Raw genomic sequence first — 27,885 nt, forward strand, 5'->3', positions numbered from 1 at the left:
ATAACGTCTTTCATGTTTCATGCCTGAAGAAGGCTTTAGGGAAGAACGTCACAGTAGCCACAAACCTTCCACCACTCAATGAAGAAGGAAAACTCATTTTGGAACTAGCCGAGATTATCGAAGTACGTGAGAAGACTTTGCGGAACTGTACGGTGAAGGAATATTTGGTGCTTTAGAAACACTTGCCATTAGACGACGCGGCATAGGAGGGTGAGCACATTCTCCAGCACCTGCCATTGCATTTGCTTGAGGACAAGCAAAATTTGGGACGGGAGGACTGTAATGTTCCTGTTATAAAATAAATCATTTATCAAACTATTGTTAATGGGCCGATTGATTTAATATATCTCGAACCCTTTTTTATTTTGTTCCGTAGTTTGTGTCGTCGTCGGCTATCTTTGTACACGCTCCCAAAATTTTTCGATGGTTATTTAAGCACAGCTTGTAGGCAGTCTTTAGATATACTTTTGGATTTTTTCTATGTACTGCGAATTCCTGTTGGAGTTTTGGATTGTTCGCCATTTTGGTAGTGAAAGATCTTCCCTATTTGGCTTGTGTGGTATCAATTGGATTCAACCCTCACCCTATTCCATTGTTGCATGTCATACTTCGCTCGGATCTGGCAAATCGGAGCACCATCTTTTGGCAAATATTAATTAATCGTCTTTGTGTTTATTTTTGTTCATGGTTTTAATTATTTGCATTATTCCACTACATTATTCTATTTGTACAGTTGCAAGAAGTGGCACCAAACATCACCATACAACTTACATATCGTTGCTAGGTATCCAAGGCATCGTATGGCCCCCAAACTATCACTGTACGACCCCCATAGGATCACCGTATGACCATCTCCGTACGCCATCCCCTCCCTCTCCACCATACACCAACAAAGATTGTTGTATGACCACTTGATCATCGTACGGCCTTACACTTTCCCATCTCTTCTACGTATGGCCTTAATCCAACATTCTGTATGGCCACTACCTAGCTTCCATACGACCACTATTGTGACCTTCACACCGTACGACCCACACCCTAGGCTTTTGTACGACCATCAAATCGGTCATCACTAGGCCTTTGCACTTGGGAATATTACACAACCTTGCATTGTCAGAAGCATTTAATAACTTAATTTGTAGCCTACAAACTTAAAGAAGACAAACACAAAATTTATAACAACGGGTTCGAACGTTGTATGCTAAATGTTTTACAATATTCCTCGAGTTTTATAACAACCTTTTATGATAAAATTTACAAGGGATAATCGGAAATTGAAGTTAGAATTGGATGGGGTTCTTTATAGTGGTATTAGAACTTGCATGATAAGTGTTTGACAAAATTTTAAACCACTAGAATTGGAGTTAGAAGTGGTTTGGTTCATTAGTGATATCAGAGCGGTTTCTTGCCATCTTGTGGGGCAGGAATTTTTATTATTATTTTGGTTCTACTATTGATATTTGAGTGACCAACACTCCTGCAGTTATTACAATTATGGACAAATACATGAAATCTAGTAAATATGGAAATCAACATAATAGTAAGGGTAATCTCAGGAAGCAAACAAATGCCCTAATGGAAAGTATGAAAAAGTTTAGACAAAATAAAAAAAGCATGGACAAAAGACTTTCAAATCCAACGATAGTTTACAAGGTAGCTAGGTACATGGTTTCCATTTTTAAAAAGTCTCCCTCACCAAGAATGAAGGAAGATAAATTGGAGTTTTTCACATGTGAGACATCCAACATCTTCACCATGAGTTTTTAGCAGTAAGTGATCATGGTGAAGATGATCATGTGCTTAGTGGGGCAGCCACTGGTACATTCTGTGTACATGATGTTGGTGGCTCTTTGCAAGGACATGTTGATATGACCAATTTGCTATAGGACAGCCACACTTAGTCTCAACATTTTGATGAGACCAAAGTTAGTGAACATGAAAATAATGATGACATGTTAACTACTATTGATGACAACCTCACTCTATTTGGCGAGTATTAAAATGTTAGTGATGTTAAAACTGTAACTTCGATTATCATGCTGATCTGATTGTGTAGATCGCACATATCTTATCTAGCATAATACATATATTTTCCTTTCATAGGTGTGATCAGCATCTCATTAGGGATAATGGTTGTTGAGTATAAACTTAACTAAATTAGTTAATGTGGTTACAAATCCTATTCTCCTTTTAGCACTGATTATGGGAGTACTATTAAGGGCCAACCTAGATAGGGTCATGTCCCTTCAAGGGAGATGCCCTTTGGTTGTCATATATATATAAGGTATAATTGTAGATAAAGGACACAAAATCTATAGTCTGCTCCTTTAAGCAATTCTGCCCTATTCGATTACTTGTAGAGATGAAAATCTCAGAATAATATTTATATTATTGACATCACTTCTTACAAGTTTGACTATTAAAAGATCACTGTAGCAAGCTTTACAGAAGGTATTAACTCAATCTGATTTTATAGAATTTGTAGAAAATTTACATGGTATCAGAGCTCTGGTAGTCGACCCTAGGCTCTACAAATTGACAATCAGACTTAATATATCTAGCAACATCTTTCTATCTTCAATGGCAAGCACAATCAAACTCGAGGACAGGTTTGATGGGAAAGAACACTTTGTTGCTTGGAAATTCAAAATTATGATGATTCTTGAAGACAATGATGTGAAACAATATGTTGATTTAACATCCAAGCAACCTGCTGTTGAACCTATTAAAACTATCTAGAGTAAAGGAAACAGAAAAGCCATGCAGATTATATTAGATGGAGTGAAAAAATGAAATAGTACCTATGCTAATGAAACATCAAACAACATTTCATATGATGGATGCATTATTAAATGCATATGAGGTTAACAATGCAACTAGAACCTTTGCACTCAAAAGGCAACTAAATCATATACAAATAAAGAAGGGAGAATCTATGAACTCTTACTTCCTAAGGGTGGCTAGTCTAAGAGACGAACTTGCAAGCATAGGGACCATAATTGAAGACAAGGGACTAACACTTATGGCTATAGATGGGTTACTGTAACAACTGTTTTCCCAGGTCTAAATTAACATCTAACATACACAAAGAATATAGTTATAACTTCAATTTCATAAGAAGGCAGTTACATCATTCATGTTCATGTGAAAAGTATTACCGTTAAAATCAGTTAGACAAATTTCTTAACTAGAAACTTAAAACACCATCAAATGAAATTACTACAGAAATTGAAAACTACTTACCTCAGGAAAAAAAATTGAGATTGAAATCAAACTAGGGATGCTTCTACAACCACACGGGTTAGTCCACAAATACACTATAACAATTTCACATGATTATTATCTAAAACTGCTATCTCAAAATCAAATGATGATTACAATTAAATACCACTATATTTAAAATTAGGGCATCACATACCACGATATCAATTAGGGCATTATATTAAATACCACTATATTTAAAATTAGGGCATCACATACCACTGTATCAATTAGGGCATTGTTTACCTTCGATTCATTTAGGCCATCTGATACCCCTATCTCACTTAGGGCTTCCACTACCATGGATTTAACTAGGGCTTCTGATACCATGGATTCAATTAGGGCTTCCAATACCACGGATCCAATTAGGGTTTTCGATACCACTGTATCATTTAGGGTTTTAGCTGTCACACAATCAATTAGAGCTTCGGATTTCTTTTCTTTTCGATTACTTGTTTGTGATAGTAACTCAAGATTAGAAATATACTTATATTCGATATTCATATAAATGGAAAGTAATTTATGAATCTAACCTTTACATCTAGGTGTAAAATAACGGTAACAATGCAATAACTCAATTTAATCTTACCTCCTCATAACTAAAAGTGATAATACCTGTTTTCGATTATTGAATATATGACTATCTCTGTTCGACGCATGTCCGCCATCTTGAGGAAAGGTGAAACATTGTCAGGGGCTTAACCACCCAACCTCAGACCACAACATATCCCAACACAATCTCTAACGAGAAAGACCTTCCCTACCCAGAATTGGTAGGGGTCATCTTGCCATCTATTGGACTTCTGGATGATTAACTCACCATACGAATTGGCAGCATGAAATCACAATGACAGGAATGTGCATGAGCTATTAAATAATTCATATTAAATGATAAATACTGATATGTCATGTGATATTGATTCTTATTGTTGATGATTCCTTTCTCACACCTCATCACCCATCTTCTTGGCTACATAGCCGGGTGAGTCCTAGGTATTCGGGATTCTTAGAGTAGACGACTCTATCATTTATTCAAGAAAATTACATACAACCATCATTCTATGATTATGTCCTTTAAAGATCTCAAAATTGACAACAATCTTGACAATATTCTTCATGAGTGAAACATGTATGAGCTAATGCAATAATTAATTTAATATTTATTGTTTTCTGATATCATTATTTTATTCTTACAGGTTCATCTACACCTACTCACCATAATCAGGCCATCAAGTCGGTGATTCCTTGGTGCCTTCAAATTAGCTTTACTGAAATGCTTCGCACCTTCTTCACCATATTTTGGCTTTTAGCTTGGTGAATTCCTTGGTGCTCTGGTTTATTGTCTCATCTTAGTTATGGAACTTTATATCAAAATGCAAAATAAATATTATTAGAGAAGATAGATTTTTAAGAAAAATTCAGAAAGATGCTTTTTCGAATATTATAACAAATATCAAACTTGAATAGATACATTGCTATGGTAGTCGACTGATCTCTAGAAGGTTGTAATGATTTAACATATGTTGATGGCATTGATAATAAGGTAAATAGTCGGTAGATTGGAAACATAACAGCTCCATTGTTTATGACTGGAATATTCATACTTCAATTCGAAAATACATGAAAGATGATTTACTGGTTCTAAAATGCAATATCTTATATTTTATGTGGACTTTTCTTTCTCATAAAAGACTGCTAACTCAAGATAGTAGGCGTGATAACAAGTATAGATATAAGAAGGAAAGAACAATATAAGAGTTGGATTATCTTACTCGACTCTCTCTAAAAATAACAATCTTGAGATGAGTCTGCACTTGGCATTAACTTCCTAACCTAGCTTTGCGGTTTGTGAATAAAATCGATTTGACTCTCCAAGCAGATTGCAAACAGGGCCGATCTTAACCTCTGCAAATGGCTAACATATAATCTCGAGAAGCCAAAGAAAAGAATGCCGATATTGAATACAATTGCAGGATGCCGAAAAAGGATAAATGCCGAGAATGTTTAAAAGTTATAAGTTAAAATGCAACCTTACGGCTACCATCAGTTACAAGTACATATTCGATTTCTTTATCAAATCGGCTAAAAAGAAAGAAATAGAAAGAAGGGAAAATTGAAAAGAAAAAAAAAGATGAGTTTTATTATAATTATTAAAATCTAATATGTACAAGCAACATCACCTGATTGTTTATTAACTTATAATGGTGCTAAATGATTTTACATTTAAATGTACGTAATAAATAATTATTAAAAACAATATAACAAAAGATAAAATAAAATCCTTTAAGATACGTTTTATATTTTAACTCAATTATTTTAATTGAATTATTTATTAAATAACTCATGCGGGTCTCGCAAATGTATTCTGTTCCAAGTTGCTAGGTCCTCTACCTGTCTACCCAGTGATGGTGATGCCCTGCTTGATTTTTTTCTGACAATGCTTCCACCCTTTTGACAAGCTCCCTAGAAGGAATTTCTCCATAATTAAATTATAAATTATTTAATCATAAATAATCATAACAGTTAACCTTTCATCTTAATTCCATGAATTCGCGATTAACGATCAATTAACATGTCATCTACACTTGAAATCATAACAACCAACTATCTTACTAGTTTGCTAGATTATATCAAATTAAACTGCCAACTGACTTCATGTGAACCTCAACGGCTATATTTCAAGCTAGGTCAAAAATTAGGATGTAATAGTTACTAGATTCATAGGAAACATTCTCACAAAGAGTAAGTGCTAGAGACAATCTTCCAGACTTTACTAGACTTAAAGGAGATTGCTTGCAAGAAGAATTTAGGAAACTTAAGAAAGGAGGAAGATTGAAAATTGAAGATGAAGAACTTTATGTTCTCAATACAAATTCCTACAAAGGTAAGAAGAAGAACTACAAGAAGAAGAAGGGTAATCAAAAGAATGACAAACCTCAGAAAGATCTATCCAAAATAAAATGCTTCAAGTGCAAAAAATTTGGACACTACAGACCTAATTGCCTTGAGAATTTTAAGCAGCAAGTAAATTGTACAAACATTACTAGGAAAGAATATAACTATGATCCTGAGAATCGTGTATTGTATTCTACACTATCAAATGAAGTATCAAGCAAGGCATGGGTGATTGATAGTGGATCATCTCGACACATTACACTATACAAAGAAGCAGTAAACTTTATATCAAAAGAAGTTGATGGTGAAGTTACCATCGGTGATAATTCAACACATTCCATCAAAGGAATTGGGAATTGCACCTTGAAATTGAAGTCGAGTAGTGCTCTACATCTCAAAGGAGTATTCTATGTACCGGGAATAAAAATGAATCTAATCCCGGTTACAACATTTGAAGATGATGGACATAATGTTGCATTCATGGACGGTAAAGTAATGGCTTGGTCTAAGAACTCTTCATCGAAGAAACCAAAATTGATTGGTCAAAGAAGGGGATACTTGTATGAATTAAATACAAACCCACTCAACCTATTCAAGCCTTAATTCATGAAGCTGCTGATAAAAACGAAATATGGCACATAAGGTTAGGACATCTAAATTTCAAAACCTTATCGATTATAGAGAAGATGGTTACTGGTTTACCTAAGTCAAATAAAGATCATCCAAGAATATGCAATAGATGCGCTCTAGGTAAGAACACCAAAAGTCCATTTCATGATAGCACTAGGAAAGCTAACAATGTTTTGGAATTAATCCACTCAGATTTGTATGGACCTATGTCTGTTCCTTCTCTTGGAGGATTTTGGCACTATATACCCTTTATAGATGACTTCTCTAGGAAAATTTGGATTTACTTCTTAAAGTGTAAAGAATCAGATGAAATCCTTAAGAGATTTAAAGAGTTCAAAACTTTAACTAAAAACTTATTAGGACATAAAATTAAAACTCTTAGGACTAATAATGGAGGGCAGTATACTTCAGATTTGTTTAAAGAGTTTTGTAAAGAAACATGAATTAAGAGGGAGTATACCTTTTCTTATAATCCACAACAAAACGGGTAGCAGAAAGAAAAAATAGATCAATTATAGAAGCAACAAGAGTTATGATATTTGATCAAAATTTAGAATATTATCTTTGGGCAAAAGCCTCTTGTACTGCTGTCTATATTCAAAACAAGAATCCTTACTCCTACCTTAAAGATAAAACTCCTGAAGAAGTCTTTACTAAGGTTAAACCTAATATAAGTCATCTTAGGATTTTTGGGTGGTTCGTATATATACATGTTCCAATAGAAAAAAGAACCAAGGTAGAACCCTTCGGGAGGAAAGGTAGTTTTGTCGAGTATAGTGAAACGTCTAAAGCATATAGGATTTTTATACCTGGTCAAAAAAACTTTGAACTTAGTAGGGATGTAATATTTGAAGAAGATTTAGCATTCAAAAGAGCCCTATGTTCTTTAGAACCCTCTCCCTTACCTAGTTTTGAAGAAAATACTAAATTTGAGTTTCAGAGGGAGAACATTGAAAAAATTGAAGATGAAATTCCAAATCTAAATCTTGAGGGAACTCAAAATTCAAAGAAAAGACCACTTTGGGCTATTAGGACACTAGAGGAAGCACAAGACTTCATTGCACCATTTGGAACCTTCAGAGAAAGCAAAAGGCCGAAAAGATTTTCTAGTTATGCAACAAACGAGTGATTTGTTTAAATCAGAACCAACCAATGTTTTAGATGCTATTAAACATATAGCTTGGAAGGACGCCATGATGGAAGAATACCAATCCATTATGAAGAATAATATTTGGGAAGTTGTTCCAAGACTTGAAGGAAAATCCGTTGTTTTTTTAAAGGGGATATTTAAAATCAAGTATGCTGCTGATGGTAGAATTGAAAAATATAAAGCTAGATTCGTAGCCATGGGATTCTCTCAGAAAGAGGGAATTGATTATGAAGAAAGCTTTGCTCTTGTTGCAGATACACCTCTGTAAGAGTAGTCCTACCTATTGCAACATCGAAAGGATGGAAAGTACATCAAATGGATGTAAAAACAACATTCCTGAATGAAAAGATTATAGAAGAGATAAATTTGGAGCAACCTGAAGGATTTGAAACTCATAACCCTAAAGTTTTTGTTTGCAGGCTTAAAAAAGCTCTCTATGGGCTTAAACATGCTCCAAAGGCTTGGTATGAAAGAATTGTTAAGTATCTCACCAGTTTAGGACTCAAAGAATGAAGCTGATCCAAATCTCTATTATAAAAAGGATAAAGATGATATGATAATATTGATACTATATGTTGATGATTTACTAATAATAGGTGATGATCATCTTATATATCAATGCAAGAAACATCTAATCAGAGAATTTGAAATGAAAGATTTAGGACTCCTTCATTACTTCCTAGGATTGGAAGTATGGCAGAATTTTGACAACATCACACTTAATTAGGGAAAGTATACATTAGATATCTTGAAGAGATTTGGAATGTGGAATTGCAGGTTTATGTCTTTTCCAATGGAGACTAATCTACATAAACTTAATGAAGCAACAACAAAATCACCTTCCATAGATTCTACTCTCTACAGATAGATGATTGGGTCCCTTATGTACTTGGTAAATACAAGACTTGATATTTGCTATGCTCTTAATGCCTTAAGTCAGTTTATGTGTGAGCCAAAGGAGATTCACCTAGTTGCAATCAAACACGTCATGAGATACTTACAAGGCACTCTTAACCTTGGGCTCAAATATGAGAAAGTTGACTTGGATTTACATAGATTTACAGACTCAGATTGGGGTGAAGTGTTAATGATAGAAAAAGTACTTTAGGATGTTTTAGTTTAGGATCAACAATGATATCTTGGATATGTAGAAAACAGTCATCAGTAGCACAGAGTTCCATAGAAGCATAATACATTTTAGCTACAATGACCTCTCAGGAAGCAGTTTGGCTTAGAAAGTTACTTGTGGGATTAATTGGTCAACCCATGAATTCCACTATTATTCATTGTGATAATCAAAGTTCCATCAAGCTTTCTGTGAATCTAGTTTTCCATGACAAGTCCAAGCATATTGAAATTCCTTGTCATTATGTTATAGATATGGTACTGCAGATTAGACAATAGATATTCTTACCAAACCTCTCTCTCTCGTGAAGATAGATCACTTCAGGAAAATACTTGGTATGGTTGAATTGTAATACATTTGTATTTTTTAAATTATTATTATAATAAATTTTTATTGTCAGGCTATTGACTATTATGGGCTCCACCATTTGTATTCATTATTTAAAAGGTGACTATCTCTGAGATAATGAATGCTTGTATAAAAGACATTATGAGAGATGACGATTTCTTAGATAATGTGCTGAATAGTAGAGATCTACTACCATATCTAGATGAGTTCAAGATCACATTGTGATGTAGACATTGCTATGCCTATGAGTCACAATTTGGATAAAGGAAGAATTTTATTATTCTCCGGAGTCTATCCTGTGTTCTGGTAGATCTTAATTCATGATCATGTTGTGATATAGCAATGCCAGTACCTATGAGTGACAACTTGGATAAATGAAGAATTTAATTATTCTTCGGATTTTATCCTGTATATTGTATTCTTTGCAATTCTGTTATCACTAGTATTAGTGATAAGTCATATCACAGGTATAGTAATATGACATAGTATCATGTGTTCGATGATACCACATGCTAAGAAGATTTAGATAGATATAGGGTATCAATCTATGCTTATTCATCTTAATTGATGTTGCTAGATATATTATCCCTTAGTATGATTTTCAAGTTAAGAGGGAGTATTAAAATTGTAACCTCAATTATCATGCTGATTTGATTGTGCAGATCACACATATCTTATCTAGCATTCATTATATATATATTCCTTTCATAGGCATGATCGGCATCTCATTAGGGATAATGGTTGTTGAGTATAAACTTAAGTAAATTAGTTAATGTGGTTACAAATCCTATTCTCCTTTTAGCGCCGGTCATGGGAGCACTATTAAGGGTCGACCTAGATAGGGTCATGTCCTTTCAAGGGACATGCCCTTTGGTTGTCATATATATATAAGGTATAATTGTAGATAAAGGACACACAAAATATATAGTCTGCTCCTTTAAGCAATTCTGCCCTATTTGATTACTTGCAAAGATAAAACATCTCAAAATGATATTTATGTTATTGTGATTACTTCTTACAAGTTTGGATATTAAAAGATCGTTGTAGCAAGCTTTACAAAAGTTATTAACTTAGTCTGATCTTACAGATGTTGTAGAAACTTTACAAGTGACATAGGGTTTGACTCTCAAAGCAACGAACTCTTATTTGATCATGTTGATAGAGTTGCTGATATGGTCAATGGGGAAGAGGTAGTTGATACCACCATTGGTTTAAACTCTCTTGAAGAGAGTGGTGTTTTTGTAGACTGTGTGGAGATATGAGCATTGACAACTCTGATTTTTATGGCAGTTGTCATAATGCTGAGTCAATACAGGAGAAAATAGTCTTCTCAGATGGGAAAGATGAGGGCATGGAGCTACCCAATTATGACACTCATGATTTGAGTGCTACAGAGGAGTCAAGTGATTTAGATTTATTCCCTAGTGTCATTGGTTCACATGATGGCATTGATTCATGTATGCAGCATCAGGCAATATCAAAGGGGTCTCAGTGGGATGGTGTTAATACTAGTGATGTGGGGACCTCTGATGTTTCATACAATGATGATTCATACTGCAATGAGTCTGATATATCATATTAGATGCTTGATGATGATTCAGAGGGGTTACTGGACGATGATAGGTCCCATGATCATGATTTACAGGGACTTACAGATGAGAGTGAAGTAGAGACATGCAAGGAGTTTGATACAACAGTGGCTTCCACTTCTTTAGAGTAGGTATCAATAGATGTACCTAGTGACACTAACTCATTGATGGACATGTGCGGGGTTGTTAGTGCACATGAGGTGAGCAACGAGGATACAATTTCTCATCACAATGCTGAGTTTAGGTTAGAGGAAATGTGTAGGAGATAGAAGTTACAAGTTCCTTATCATTTGATTGGGCAATTGAAGGTTCGCAATATCATGATTGTGACAGCTTTAGAGCATTTTGATGTTGTTCATTAGGTGTTGGCTACCTATAGTTGGAGCACTCTTGTGACAAATGAGTACTATGATGATAGTCTTCCCCTTGAGGAGTTTCACGTTCTTCGAGAGGCTATCAAGATTATGAGACATAATTATTTACAGTTGTTAGTAGATTGGGGACTCTTGCTTGAGAGAGACCAGATATGTTATGACACCTTGAGGGGAAAGGAGGAGGTTGACAAGCTCACCCATGAGCTTGAGGTGATTGTGAATTCTTTGTAGTGCACTCAGTTGGCCCTCCAAGAGTAACAATCATGCTTGGATGAGGTTACTGTGGAGTTCGAGCACGTACAGTCTACACTAGCCTCAGATCCAGTTCAACTACATATAGTAGTGGTTGGTGGTGAGTTGACTTCTACAGATCGGGATGATAGATGTGATGAGAATGCAGTACATCCACCCTTGATATGAGTGCAATAGCTACAAATGAGATGAGTGCATCAGTGGCGGACTGCAGAGAGCTTCTTGTAGCACCTGGTCCCCTAGTAGTTAGCATACTAATAGATGATGCAAAAAAGGTTATTGAGAGTCTTGATGTGATAATAGTGGATTCTTCAGAGGGTTGTGTACTAGTTCTTGACACCACTCCCTCTTCTTCACAGGATTTGGGCAGGGTATCATCTAATTTTCGAGGCAAGCTCTCATAGGGATTTGTTTCCTTTTGCTGAAAGAAAATCTATTATTTCATCTCATACAATTGGTAGCAATAGATGATATTGTCATAGTTTTAGAGGGATTAGTTGTGGATTGCAAGGAAGCAAGTTGATGCTTCTTTATGTAATTTCTATTGCACATAGTCATTTATGGAGTTTTTGCCCGAGAGTCTAGAATTGCTAGAGGAACCATAAAGAGCTTCTGAGGGTACTCTCATCCAAGGTTCTTGTGGTATTTGACGTTTGGTGGGAAAGATTGTAGAGACTTTGGCTACAATGCTTCCCCACAGGGATTTTGTTGTTGGGTTTGCTGAGAGGGTTGCCTAGGATCCTACCCGAGTTGTTTAGAGTCAGAGGTTGTAGCCATTTATTGATTTCTGTTTTGGTACTAAGAGCCTTTGATAGGGATTGGAACATTTTAGCACAATTACACAATGAGGAGTGCTCATCATTTATCTTTTGACCCACAGGTAGAAGATTTGGTTTCATGCAGGTGTAGGTTGACACTAGGTTCATACCATCCTTTATGGTATGGGTTCGCACCAGTTGTAGTTGATGGGGTTAGTAGTTGCAAGTTAGTAGGAGGCTACTTGCAAAGTCAACATGTCCATGACGGTTTTGCAGAGAATGGATATTTGGGTTATGGTATAGATGCTTTTGGGAGTACTAGTTTCTATTGCACAGATAGACTTTATACTCACGGTAGATTGGTAGGGTGTGTAGGGAGTTTTGATCTAGTAGGTGATATCAGATATCCATTTTTTCGTTGTTACAGATGGATGAGAGTTACATCTCTATTGGGATCTAGGTGGAGACATGTTTAGCATTGTGGATTGGTTGAGTTGCCATCGTTGGTATGGTGACTGTACTTTCATAATAGCTTTGTGGATAGAGTTACTATTATAGGAGTTTGTAGATGAGGCTAGGGACGTTACACATACTTTTCCTTGGGATTTGGTGGATCAATATGTGCTTTTGGTTCCGGCTATTGCTTGAGGACAAGCAATCATAGGGAGGAAGGAGTATAATGTCCCCATTATTGTAGGTTCCTATACATTGGCAAAGTCGGTCCATCATTGTGACCCTCATGAGCTGACATTGTGTTCTAAGGGTCTCTTTTGAGTGACTTTGTATTTATAGCAAGTCAATTTTGGGAGGTTAATTTTTAATAGTGTTGTTGAGGCACCTGGTGATTGGAATCTTCAATGATTGATTGGGTTGTTTAATGGAGCTTCATATTATAAGTTATTTACTAAGGCAATCTTAATGAATAACTTTATCATTATCTTGTTATAATTTGAAGGTGTGTCGAAGAAGCTTTTTAAGTGAAAAGTGTCTTCATGAAGCTTTTAGTTAGAGAGTTATTCAAAATTATTAAATGAAAGCTTCTAATTGAAAAGTGTATTGATGAAGTCTCTTTAGTGAGAACTGTGTGAGAGAAGCTACTTGCTTTTGGTGTCTTGAAGAAGTTATGTTTTGTTACCATAAAAACAATGCTTGTGAGAAAGCAATTCATTCTATGACATTTTCTTTTTATCTACTTTGAGAATTTGCTGAGGGTTTTTAAATGACATTTTTGTGAGGACTGATTCCTCTCTCTCCGCTGTTATACTTTGAGCCTGTAAAGTTTATTACCAGATTTAATTGATTGCAGAATTTTGTTGCAGGTACAAACAGTAACACCAATGTTTTGAATCGCTTCCAGAATCTACAAATGTTAATGCAGTAATAACAGAAATGAAGTATTATCAAACTCAGAATTATCTTCCATCCTTTTGGAGTGCTTGTATTAATAGATTTCGATGCCAAGATTACATCGGGCAGATTGGATAAATACCAACAGAAGGGCTGTGGGGATGAATGGCCATGTCTCCAATTGGAGACATTGACATTCATTCTCACACCCATTCATTGTTAACTAATACTCATGATTAGTTACTGTCATAAACACAGTGATTAAATGTATAACCAATCATTACATCTGTGGCCCAATATAAAGAATAGATCGATCATGATCTAAACATCAAAAGAACCAAAAATAATCTCGATCACGCCTTAATGATCTCGGAACATATATATATCTCATTGGATGCAGACTGTGGAAGGTACAACAACATGTACGTATGCATATATGCATAATGTGTGCATCATGCTGTTGTGCTTATATACATACGTATGTGCTTATCACAGTGATGTCAGACTGAAGCTACATGCATTAACAGAGCCATTGAGACACATGGTGAATTGTGCTAAATTTGTTTCTGATTAGCAATCAAACTGTTTCTGTTGTATAACAATTTGATCATTGCTGGAGGTGAGAATCGTGGGAGTTTCTGTTCTATCTGTTGGGAGACCATAGTCTGATTTTTGGGGCTGCTATTGTCCATTAGAAGCAGCGTCTAGAGAAACCTGATTGGGCATTAAGTTCCAATCGTTTCCCTTAGTTTATGACGTTACTGCTGGGCATTTATTATCTGCAAAATATAACACTGCTGGGCAGTGTTGGTAGTTGGCATTTGGGCATGTATATATGAACTGATATCTCCAATCTGTAGCAGCGTGGATCTTCTAGCCACTGCGATCATCATACAGGGCCCAGTTAATTTGCTAATTCGACTGAGACAAAGGTTAGAGGGCAGCATGTTACCTGGTAGCTGCCATTACTGAGTTTGGCATTTGCATTCCATTCAATTTGCTGCTATATACCAGATGTCAAGACATAATCAGAGTCTCTAAATTAATTGTATTGTTCATTGTAAATAGTTTCAAATTGAAATAAAAAGTTACAAGGTTGCACAACAACTGTTTGTTGAAATGCCAAGTTGCAGTTATGTTTTGCGGTTATATTGAATCAACTATGCATGCCAAGTGTTTGTAGAAATGCCTAGTGGTTGTAGGTGCACATTTGGATGCCTGGCAAGTGTTTGTCTTTATGTCTATCAGCTGTAATAGGTAAATTCAGTCATGTATGCTTGTCAAAGGTCTAGATCAGGTAGTATATTTTTTCTATAACAGCCTTTCATTGTCAGATGCATCCAGTAACTTCATTTGCAGCCTACAAATTTAAAGAAGACAAACACAAAATTCATAACAGCAGGTTCGAACATTGTATGCTAAATGTTTGACAATATTCCTTGAGTTTCAAAATGATAGATTTTGATCAGATTTACAAGGGATATTCGGAAATTGAACTGAGAACCAGTTGGTGTTCTTTACAGTGGTATCAGAGCTTGCATGATAAGTGTTTGACAAAATGTCAAGCCACTAGAATTGGGGTTAGAACTGGTTCGATTCTTTACATTGAACACACATGAGAAGATGAATATATAATCATGGCCATGATTGTTATGTTGGTTGGTGACAACTGACTGGTGATCCATAGGCAACCGCCCAACATAATTAAATGTAAAAGTAGGCATGTTTACACTACTTGGAAACTTGTTTTAGGATTGTTTATTTGGCCAGCCCCATTGCTTATTTATTATTCCAAAATAACATGATGCTTTCCACATATGCCTATGTATATTAAAAAAATTAAAGTGCACTTGTAAAAAACAAAATAAAGTTAAACAGAAGTATATCATATAAGAAGAAAAGTAAAAAACTTGAAACTGAAATCTTATCCAGAGTTCTGAAAATATGACTATGGCAACAAAATTAAATTAACCATATTGAAAAAGAAGAAAGAAAGTATATATAACTACTAAAGAAGTCGGGCCAGGGGATGTATGCTTTATCAAGAAGATAAATCTTCTTTACTAATGGATTAGCTCTTTTAATAATTACGTATTTGTTAGCCTCATTTTTAACACACCAAAAATTTAAACTTCTATATTGAACCTCTCATCTGGCTTAGCCAATTACGTTTGCATTGGTTGCAATGTGGTATTAATAAATGATCTTCATCTTGAGTCTTGTAATGTGATTATTTGACATGGATATCATCTTTATAGATTGTCAAAATCATCATTTCAGTCCATGCAAGTTGATGATCTCAGAATAAATGGATTGGCTTAAGTCTTAAGGATATATAAACTCTCATGGAGGTCAATTACCAAGTGTGAAGTCTCATTGTTGGTTCCCCCTTCTCTAGTTTGGTGCATATTCGAAATAGTCAAAATATAAATAAATGTGAGGAAGGGAACTTGGTCAGTATTTTAAATATCTTTCTAAATTGCCAATCAAGTTGATGAAACAGTCAAACATTGTGACAAGAGATAGGAGCTAAACCAAATTCATTATCAACAGATTCCATAAGTTAGAAAAATTCTCCCAAAGTCCAATGCTCCATTGCTAATTGGCACATTCTCAAAAGTGTTGATGAAGTCATTGAAAATGCCGATAACATGAGGGAAATAGCGGTGTTTTGATTATGATCTGAAAATTTCTTCCAAGAGTGATATACCACAACTAAGCATTTTGGTAAGTTCATATATATAACTAAAACAGCAATGAAGTGACAAGCCTTTCAACATGGCAGTGGGCTTTTTTCCAAGTTGGCAAAGTTTATTAAAACTCTGAAAGCATCCTCTCATAAGAGTTAGTGACTATAACTAATTTAATAAATGGTTATGGACATGTATCAAAATGTAAAGTGAACTTTTGTAGAGTTGGAAATGCTCCACTAGATATGCACACACAATGTGAAATTCACAGAGAAATGGCCGAGCTTCACCTCCTTCACTTGTATCCTCTCTCGTGCACAATAATGGAAGCTCTCAAAGACTTTGTGTTGATGAAGCACTCTGGAACTTATCTTGATAGAGAAATGCGTAAAATCAGTTTGTTGAAGAGTTCGTAGATGCAGTTGACACATATAAAATCCAACTTCACTGAAAAATGTTGTTTTTCTCTTTCTTTTTCTAATTTCCCACTAATGATGAAATGTAATCTTAATAACCAGAATACAAATCTATAAACACTTTGAAATCACAAGAGACAATATTTATGACAAATTGATTAATTAAGAGACTATGATAATTCTAAGATAATTATGTATTGATAATACATGATGTTAGTTAAATAAATTTGAAATATGATTTTATATATATATATATATATATATATATATATATAAATATATATATATATATATATATATATAAATACACATTATATATTTAAGATAAATACCTAAAGAATAATATAAATCTAAACATTTATAATATATATTCATATTAAATATGTAGTAATAACAAATGGAATTGTAGTAAAATGAAAATACAAACACGATTAATTAGCCACTAAAGGTCGTGACTGCTGAATCTATAGAATCAACAATATATAAGAAAGGAGAAAATTTGGGATAGACGGGAGATTAAAAAATGGTGGGGGATGAGACATCCTATTAGCGGATGACATGAGCAAAGTCTTGGCTTGAGAAAATTTAGAAAAGGACAAGAAACATAATAGGTGGGAGATAGCATACAAACACTTATACACCAGTGAAGAAGGCATGGACAATCTCTAGAAAACTGACAGCAAAAGGTAAATAATCAGTGACTAGTTGAAGTGACAATGCACAAAAAACAATGCCTTTCTCCCCTGCATTTGTGGAATAATCAAAGGACTAGTCAGTAGAGTGATTATAGTGAAAAACAAATTAAGCACGAAATAAGACATCAGCAGTGTTATATATAGAAGAAGCATGGAAGACATTTCAGTTCATGACTAAACGAGCATAAAGAAAAGTTGGCATACTTGGACAAGAAGAGGAATATCGAAGAATTATCATTCATAATAGTAGAAATTGATCGAACCAATAGCCATCAGGAAAAATAAAAACACCTGCAATGCTCAGAAAGTAACGACAAGCATAAAAATAGACAAGACCACATATGGTCAAAGTCCAATGTAGAAGGCAAACAGATGAGTTTAAGGAAGAATCGAACAAGAAATTCAGAGAATAAAATAAGTCATCAACGTCACCCGTCATTTTACATCACACAGAGATATTTCAAGTCTGACGTGAGGGATAGTCTTCCAACCATAATACGCTTGCCAATGTGGACTTCGGACGACACCAAGGATCGTAGTAGCAAGAAGCATCCCATTAGGAAAGACAAAGCAGGGAATGAATGTATAAGTTAAAGATGACTGGAGCCAAGCAACATAAGACATAAAATCCACCACACGGGTATCCTGAACATACAAAGTATGTAGGGAACAATCAAACATACAAACAAAATCTTGTACAACTGAATAATAAACATCAAAGAAGGTTATTACCACAGTAAGGAAAATAACTATTGAAAAGTAGACTCTTATCAAAGAAGAGTCAAGTTAATAAATAGATTGTATATTCTATAAACTCATTTTGCAAAAGAAGAGGAACTAGCATAGTTGCAAGAGATTGTCATTCAGAAATAGAGAGTTATTTTTTCATTGAGATACCTGTAGAGAGCTTACTAGTTACGAGTTATTAATATAACAAGCATGAGGGACTATATCCTCAGTGAGACTAAGAGGAATCCTTGGTAGAGGGCATCCAATTGGATGTCAAATTCCTTAAGGAATTCAAAAGAGAATGTCGAGGGAAATCCAAGAGAGATTTGTATAGAATCTCTTAGAGGCAATGTACATTGTAGTGGTCAAACATATGCATATATCAGAGATAAGAGACTTGGTTAAAGGTGGGATCTCTACCAAGTAGTGTTATATAGTGTATACTCAACGATCCCAAGAGGCCCGAGGAAGACACTCTTCATATGATGATTACCTAGTTGAGATAAAAGTCTCACTAGAGGGTTAGGTGATTTGGGAGCAGTCTCTTCCGAGGGATTAGGAGGGGTTAGAAAGAGTAGTATTTAGACTAATGCTTAATTAGTTCAATATTTCTAACATGTTTAATAAACATTCTTCTATATTGTACTAATGAATTGTTGCAGGTTCCAACATTCAAATCTTATTCCAGAAGAGGAGACATCACACTTTTCAGGCAAGGTGAGAATTTCGGAACGGGCCATAATACACATTAAAAGACTTCATTGAAATATGTTTGAAATCTACATTAAAAACTCCACAAATAAATGGTTTGATAAAATGTTATGCAAAGCTATCAGTTCAAGTTGAAATGGTTTACAAGTTATCGAAGCATCTTTGTACAGAGTCAGAAAAATCGACAGATTTCTTGAAGCCTCTTTTGACGCTTCCAAGCAAATTCTACAGCCATTGGGACTTTATTCACAATTGTACCAACTTAGAACATTTGAGGCTGATTATGCATTCTTCAAAGCATTATTATAGCTAAAATGTGGTATCCAATTTGGCACCATGGAATTGTTTGACAAATTTCTTCTTGATATGTTACCTTGTAGATTTCTGTGGTTGCGATGTCTACAACAATTCATTCATTAAGAGTCTGTTGAAGCTTTCAATCAAAATGCAATGAAAAGGGGAAAATCCAAACTATTGTGTACTTTTCCTTAATGACACGCATGCATGTTGTTAAGCTTTCAGACTTAATAGTATGAGTAAAATGAAATTGATTTCAAATTCTTATATGTGCATGTTAGAATATAGTTGGATTTGAGCAAGTAAGGAATATAAATAATGTAACTGATATAAATGTTTTTCCACACCGATGTAAATAATAAATATAGAAGAATATCGAAATGTTGAAGGCACTTTGCGATATCAATAGTGAAGATTGTTAATATGTATGTGTTTAGTATTGGTTTATTGTAGATAAGGTTTTGTATTTATAAGAGTAAGGGGAGTCATGTTCCCGATGGGAAGTGACTGCACCCTAGAGTCATTTCCATCGGGTACGTGGCTCTTGATGGGACTAAACAAACGTATAAATAAACTATCGACTAATACATGCAATCGAACAAACAAGTTCGTTGGTCAACCAAGCCTGCAAACTGATGCAAGTAGTCAGTTAGCCAAACAGGTCAGACATATATTATAATAATTATTGTATGATATTCAATATATATATATATATATATATATATTATACAATATTGACATTCAAATTTATCACTCAAATATATATATATTTTCAATTGTAAGATTTTTATCCCGATTGAACAAATACTTCAACACTCCCTCGTAGTTTAGAAGGATAAACATTTGTAAATAGAACATCACTAGTAATATTTAGAAATAACACAACAAGGAAATCTTCTAATATGATCAGAAGATTTCAAGTATATGATATCATATGAGTATTGGCATATCAAAATATCAAAACATGATATTCACCAAATACAATTTTGACATCATATGAGGTAACAAGAGTATGTGCCTATCAGAACATTAATCAATTGATATTCACCAAGTACTCAGAGTAATGGCCTATCAGAACATCAACTAAATGATATTCACGAAGTACCTATCATATATCTATACAAACAACACATACATAGTGAATTAAATGACATCTAACACTTAGTTGTTGATTTACAAGATAAAGCCTTTCATGATCTATGTCAACATTTACACAAAATGTATATCATGATTCAAGTTATTGTAAGATTGTCACCTTCCAATAACTTTTGCAAGTACAAGTGATAATCATTTGGAAGTCGTCACTTCCTCATGATGTACACAGGAGGCAGGCCCATACACACGAGTCACCACGAATACTATCATGTGGTGTTGTCATGACATCCACCATGGACCATATCAGAGAATAAGGTTTTCACCTCAAACTTATATCTCATAGAGAAGAATGTATTACAAGGGATTTCACTTGGAACTTCTTCTTTATGAAGAAATGCTATCCTTTTGACCTCCTTGTCAAGGTTATCCAATAAGATGTCAATACTTCCTCTGAATCTGAAACATATCCTCTATATGCTCCCTCTCTTTGTCCAAAGTTAGCTCTAATGAACTCTCATGCTCCTTGGTTCAAAAAGTATCCATCTATCTAGGAATGTTATAGTCCAGACATTCTTAGTTCACATGGAACTTCATCCCACGAATCATAGTCCCTTTGACTGCTATAATTTTCTGATTAGTAGAGAAACCATCTCAACATAGTCTACACCTTCTGAACCAATATGACCAAGATACTTGGAAGTAAGTTGAAACATATCATCTGTCTGCTTCCTCCTTAACAGATGTGCCAAACTACCTCTTTTTAGAGAAGGGTACTCATATTAGGTAGTATGCCTATTGTACCTTTCTTTTTCCTACAAGAACTTCCTTAGAGACAAGGGAAAAAGGTCAAGGCAAGTAACTATTATAGTACATATGCAAATACAATTAAGAGAGTATATAGAGATTAGTAAATGCAATACTAAAACATAATGAGTACTTATCAGCGCATCCTGGATACAAGTTGGTCAAATAAAAGTCCATGTCACCTTGGCAACTTAAGACCAATCTGAAGTCACTTTCATTCTTCCATATTGGATGAATCCAATCCTTGCAAAGCCTCTACTAATTGCTTGTAATATCTATGGGGAAATCTCCTCTCACCTAATGCTTTAGATAATCAATAGTATACTCAAGTTCAAGTTGATGTCTCTAAGCCAAGGTGCAATGACAACTTAATGTTGTTCATTAGATTGAGTTGTGTGGGACGGAGAAATATTTTTCTTTTCTTCTACTGGGATAACTTAATGTGTCCTTTCTTCTTGGATTTGATACCTTTAGGGAGAGAAGTGATGATTATCTAACCTTCCTAAGAAGTTGCTTGTAGATGTGGAATTGGCAATGCAACATGGGAGGAAATTGAATAATAGATGGTCATTCAATTTCCTTGACATTATCAATGAAAGGAAAAGAGTGGATGTGGTTGGGCAATAAGATAGTGGCTGTTTGTAGGCTTAGGGAGAAGGAGTGACCACTCTCAACTCATGTGCAACTTGAGGGCTGTGGGGAGAAGGGAAAACCACCCCTTTTATCCCTTACTACACTTTTCTTCCCTCTGAATTCTATTTGCTAACAACTTAAATAAAAAATATAATTTTTTCAAATATGGAACTTGTGTTGAGTTTTTCCTTCCATACTAAGTTTTAAGAATACTCCAACATATGCTTCTTTAGTTCTCCTTTACAACAAAGTATGAATGTCAAAATTTTTAGGTCTTTCCCTCTTTTGTCTATGAGAATGAAGGATGACACTCTGCCTCTCAATTGTTAAGAGTTTCAGTAAATTATGCTAATATTTTACAATTTTGGTTACACTCTTGGACAAATAGTGATAGTTTACTATATGCTGATTTGTATTGGTGGGTGATGAGGGTTGGCCCTCTTGAGTTTAATTGACAGTTTCAAAGATTTAGATGTTAACAATAATTGTATTCACCATATCCAGTATTGTGCATCTAGTTGTAGAAGAATCTGTGAATAGTTTTGTAAACTTTTATAGCAAGTTGATCATTTTTGTGCGTCGATGTTACAGGTTTTGGAAGAATGTTTAGAGCTTTTGCAGACAGAACTGATACCTGATCCTTCTTTTGGTCGTTCAAAGTATCGATCCTTATTACTGAATACATTTTTCTACAAAGCTATCCTCTCTTTATGGCCCTTAAATTTCCTACCTGATCGACTTTGGTCAGCAATTACGAAGGTAAGTATGCCTTGATTGTTATGTATTTAGGCAGTTTGAATATTGTTGTAGGTTTAGTTTGTTTGGATTTGAGTTTGCGATTTCTCTGTAATATCAATATGGGTCTAACTTAAAACCCATCTTCAAGGTTCAGTATCATGTCTGTTTTTATTGTAAGTGTTATAGTGTCTGAGATGTAATCTATGGAATGTCTCTAGGAAATCCGACCAATTTCATCAGGATCCATCAGTTTTGATCAGGTGAGAAACTGATATTATACATAACACTTTATAAAGACTTCTATGAGGTTGAACTTTTAAAAATGGTTGGTCATATATTTTCTTAGTCAAGAACATTGAATTGATAGAATAAAACCCAAGTATGTTTCTTTTAGATGGGTTTGAAGGTAAACTGATAATATTTGAAAGGCAACACACTGATAAATTAGAATCTTATTTCTTCTGCAGGGGGACCCATCAGAATATCCAGTGTCACAGCCACTCCCAAAATTATCAGCTCAAGCACAGGTATCAACGTGTTATCCCAAATTAGTCTTTATTTAGCAGTTGGTGATGGACGTGACTTTGTTTTTTTCCTATTTAGGGTTTGGAAGTCTTACTTTAAATCAGTTTAAGCTTGTCATAAAATTTGTCTTGGCTAAATTGTTATTTAAGATTTGATTGGGAACTGTTTGAGAATTTCAATAGTTATACTTATAGAATTTGATTCTAAATGTAGCCATTGCTTCTATTACTTTCACGAGCCTGGGATGTGCAATCAGTAAATACAAAATATTAAAGAAGTGTGAAAGCTCATTATGCATTCAGGCAATTTCAAAATTCATGACACTATTCTGAGTTTGTTGAAATAAGATCTATATGGAAACAATTGTAGGTGGAATTATGAATTCAGGGTATTCATTTGCATTTTCATCTAGGTTGCACAGGTACGTGTACCCAGACCCCTGGAACCATACCAGGTACTGGTACGTGTATCCTGTACCGGGTGCTTGCCTGAGTATGTACCCTGCAGCCAGAAATGCCACGTCAACTCACAAATTTTTCCAATTGCAAAATGTTAAAAAAGCTGCCACATAGATTAAGATGTCTGATTTTTGTTTCAGTTTTTAGTTTGCATATTAGCTTGCTGTTTATCAAGCTTAATTCAATACTGTATTCAGTTTGAAACTTTGATACAATATAGATTAACAGTAAACTACTAAACTTTTTCTGATTTTCACTGTTCCAGTTAGAACTAGAAGTTTATCAGTTGCAATATGTTGTTATATGATTTACGATATCCTTGTTCATATTTAAAATTTGCCTCTTTGTTAGACATCTAAAGCTTTAACATTCAACATATATATTAGGACTCATGAATCATATTTTTCAGATTTCTTGTTTCAAAAGCTCAGTGTTTAACTCATAGCAGATTTTCAGATTTTCTATAACATATCAAAGTTCTATTAAAAATAATTTAGGCATACCCACATGCTCCTGTCCCTTGTTTTGGAAAATAGTTGTACCCATACTTGTACCTGCACCCAAAGTACTCAAGTACCCCCATACACCCATGCAACCCTGGTTTTCATAGCATTCATCCTAATTCTTTGATCAAAACGTATGAGACTCGAACTGAACTCTTATTGAAAATTTCAAAATCTTATAACCAAGTTGGAGGTACAAACATAGATATTTTTTATTTTGTATTTTTGTGAAGTATTTCTTTACTCCAACTATATGATGATTACAGGGAGATACCTTTTACAAGGATTCAAAAGTGTGATTCATTTTTTGCAGTTTGGTTCAAAGATTTATGTAATATCCCATTGGATATTTTTCCCAACTTTTTCAGAAACAAATTTCAGGATGTAATAATTTTTTTTTTTTGCAAATAAGACCAACAACATAAACCAACTATACAATAACCATTTAACACCAAAACCAATCTTAAATACAGTATTACAGTCAGATTGGATATACTAAGAAAGAACCTTTAACTAGGGTTACACCGGCGCAGGGGTGGGGGGGGGACGTCGAGACAAGTTTCGGGTGTGGAAAAAAAGGGCCTCAGTTTGGGGATGGCGGCAAGGTGCGGAGGTGGGGGTGGGGGGGGAGTTGCATAGTATACATATATGACTGAAAATGTTAATTATGAAATGATACTTCAATATAACTTATCAAATATAGTTGAATATAGAAAATTGAAATGCGATTCACGAAGCATTAGTTCAAACTTGAAACTTGAAACTTCATAACCATTGAACTTAGTAAAATTATAAATACTAAAACTTTTAAACATAATAATGATGATAAATGAAAAATATAAACCCTACATAGTACGGGGTACCATGTAAGTCAACCTATGACTATCAAATTATTAAATGACAAAGATGAAAGATTCAAAATTCATTGTTCAAATATGAATAAAAATAGTTCTCATGCTTAAAAAATATATTAAAAATAATAACAAAACTTTTTTTTTTGGTTTACTTTTCATGCAACATGTTGGCCACACCCCTTGCGCACCCCATACGCACCCAAGCGCGCATCCCTGCACTCAAGATGCACTCGCGTCTCACCTAGGTGCTTTGACCGGTGTGGCAACATTTTGGCCTCGGTGGGGGTACTCGGGTGCGCGAAGTACCTGCACTAGGGACGTACACGCACCCGGTGCGTGGAGTTTTTGACCCAGGTGCGCGCACCCGGGTAACATTCCAATGTGAACTCCCTTATGAATTCATCTCTAATGCTCAACCGAGTTTGCATCCTTAATGTTTCTGTCCTCAGGGACTTCATAGATTTCTCCAAGAGAAACTCAATACCCAAAATCATCATCCAAACATACCAAATGAGTTTCCATTGCTTCCTTTAAAGCATCCAATTGTGACTCTTCGACTTCCCCTTCTTGTCTCTTTGTCTTGCCATTTTGTTTCTTACTAACCCACTTCATAATAATATTAAACTGACTTTTAATAAATTTGGATGAAGTCCCCCATAAGTCATTTTTTTCTTATAATTGATATAGACTTTAGTAATGTATAAGCATAAATTATTGCAATTCAAAGAAGGCCTAAAATCCAGATATAAACATTATGCCCTTACATTGTAGCCACAAAAAATCCGCCAACCCTAGACCAAACATTAGATGACACCGTAAACATAATACCTTACTGAGAAACATTAACATTGTAGCCACAGAAAACCCACCAACCCTAGAACAAACATCGGTTGACACTGTAAACATAATACCTTATTGAGAAACATTAACATTGTAGCCCTACTACTTAAAATGGGCACGATAGTAGATAATCAACAACTTTGAGGATCAAACATTGTGCCCCCATGTGCTCATCATCCGTTCCCTGGACTCATTAACCATTATCCCACCTTTTGTCTCCACTCTCCCTTTTTTGCGACCCAGAACCAGCTCAGGTGGCACTAGCATAGTGTCATCATCTAGCTTCCTCATGCCAACCTTGCCTAGAGTGTGCTTTCTTTTTCTCTTTCTCTCTTCCGCAAGTTTGCGGTTGTCCTCCTCTCACCACGTGATGAATTGCAACAATTCCACCTAAGCTCCATGAGCTTCCCCAACACAATGAATGACAGGCACTAAAGAGCTGAAAGCCATGAAGGGCTAGAACCCTCAATAGCACCCCCGCCTCGCCTCCACCAGTTCTCATTAGCACAAAAACCTTTACCTATTTTTGCTATTTCTAGCCACCTCTACAACCCCCCACACCGAACTGGCTCCACATAGGTGTCAATCGTTTTCCTCACCTCAGTCTTACTTTCAGGATTGAGAAAGGCCCAAGCATAGAACAACGAAGAATTGCCAACGTTTGTCCTAGGACGAAAATCTTTATTGATATATTCTATCCCAAAAAGCTTGCATAAAATGTGAAAGAATTCTTCTTCGTCCACCATGAATACCACTTCCAAACGCCTCTATGAGATCTCACCACAGAAGCTAGGAGTCTGTTTTTTTTTTTTCGTCTGCAAATAAGTTAGCCTCCATTTTAACATAATCCACTTTTGTTCAAATAATCACTTTCTCCAGTAAAGACAAACTAAATGCGGGCTTTATTTAAATCCGCTTCTCAATCTAGAAAGTTCCGCAACAACTTCTTACATCACAAGTAATGACGCCAACTCAATCATTTTTTAATAGTCTTCTCACCTCCAATGCCACCACATGTGCCAGTAGTCCCCTTTTTCTTCGATCTTGTCCATCCAACATGTCGCATTTTGCATCATTACTCTTACCACTCCAAACGCTTGAGTTTAGTCTTTCTAATAAATTATAGCTAGGGAATTAATTAAGATTAAAGTTTTAACTATCTAAAGTTCATCACATTGGCCATTTATTTGTTATAGAGTTCTCCTCTCTTAGAGTATGAGTAACTTTAACCTCTTCGAAATCCTCCAACAACCATTTGATCCTTCTTATGTATTTATCCTCAAACCAAGACTCCATTTTTCCTTTGACGATCCCATTCATCACTATCTGAGAGTCTACTTGGAAAAGGATCTTTCTCCTATCACACTTCTTAGCCAACCTAAGTGCAAAAATAGCCACCAAACATTCTGCCACATTGTTTGTTCCTTCTGGCAATTGCTTTCCACTTAATATCAATATGTTATCCCAAGCATCACAAATCACAGATCTTGTGGCATAACTCCTTGGGTTTCCTATAGAAGCCCCATCAAAATTCACCTTTATCCACCCTTCCCCTAGACTTCCCTCAATCTCATTCCACACAATATTCTTAGAAGAAGGATTAACCCTCAAAGGCCCATGAATAGGCTCCCATAAGTCAATTTTAATATTTTAAAAAATCGGCTGTAAATTTCTAATGTCCCAAAAGGAGACATTACAGTCCTTCCTCCTTGAGATTGATTGCCCTCAAGCAATCAATACCAGGATCCCATACCAATTTGCAATCCACTCTAGAGCTCATACCGGTATCTCTGAGATCAGAACATGTCATGTTGTGAAACCAAATATAAGGATGCAACTCATTTGTTAGCAAGATCCCTAGATCCCAAGTCATCCTGAGAATTGCTGCTGCACTTGCGTGCTGCATTACTCTAATCACAATTGCAACAAGTCTCAAATAGTGAAGCAACTCATCACAATCCACAAAATGGAAAACATTCATCCTTTCAACCCTTGGTTCCTAAATCAACTTATTAACATGATCCTGGCAGTAGAAGTAGGCGTTCATCAATCCACCATCCTCTAGTACTAGCTAGTTGTATAAGTAGGTAAACATAAGGCTGTGAAAGACAACTCCAATGTGTACCAAAAGCCACTCATGGGAACTCCAAATGTCACTATTATAAAC

At 35.2% G+C, this 27,885-nt stretch overlaps 1 protein-coding gene across 1 annotated transcript in view; it reads left to right on the plus strand.

Annotated features, from left to right (window-relative positions):
- The window catches only part of LOC149543133 (uncharacterized), a 327,129-nt gene that overhangs the window by 59,598 nt on the left and 239,646 nt on the right, over positions 1-27,885 (plus strand). The window contains exons 6-8 of the mRNA XM_089798038.1: positions 22,392-22,559; positions 22,757-22,798; positions 23,006-23,065. Coding sequence (XP_089654164.1) covers positions 22,392-22,559; positions 22,757-22,798; positions 23,006-23,065 — 270 coding nt within the window. The remainder of the gene's footprint in view (positions 1-22,391; positions 22,560-22,756; positions 22,799-23,005; positions 23,066-27,885) is intronic.

This window comes from Cupressus sempervirens, chromosome 8 (genome assembly GCF_028749045.1).
Source record: "Cupressus sempervirens isolate cs-2001-9-10 chromosome 8, ASM2874904v1, whole genome shotgun sequence".
NCBI classification, from domain to species: domain Eukaryota; kingdom Viridiplantae; phylum Streptophyta; class Pinopsida; order Cupressales; family Cupressaceae; genus Cupressus; species Cupressus sempervirens.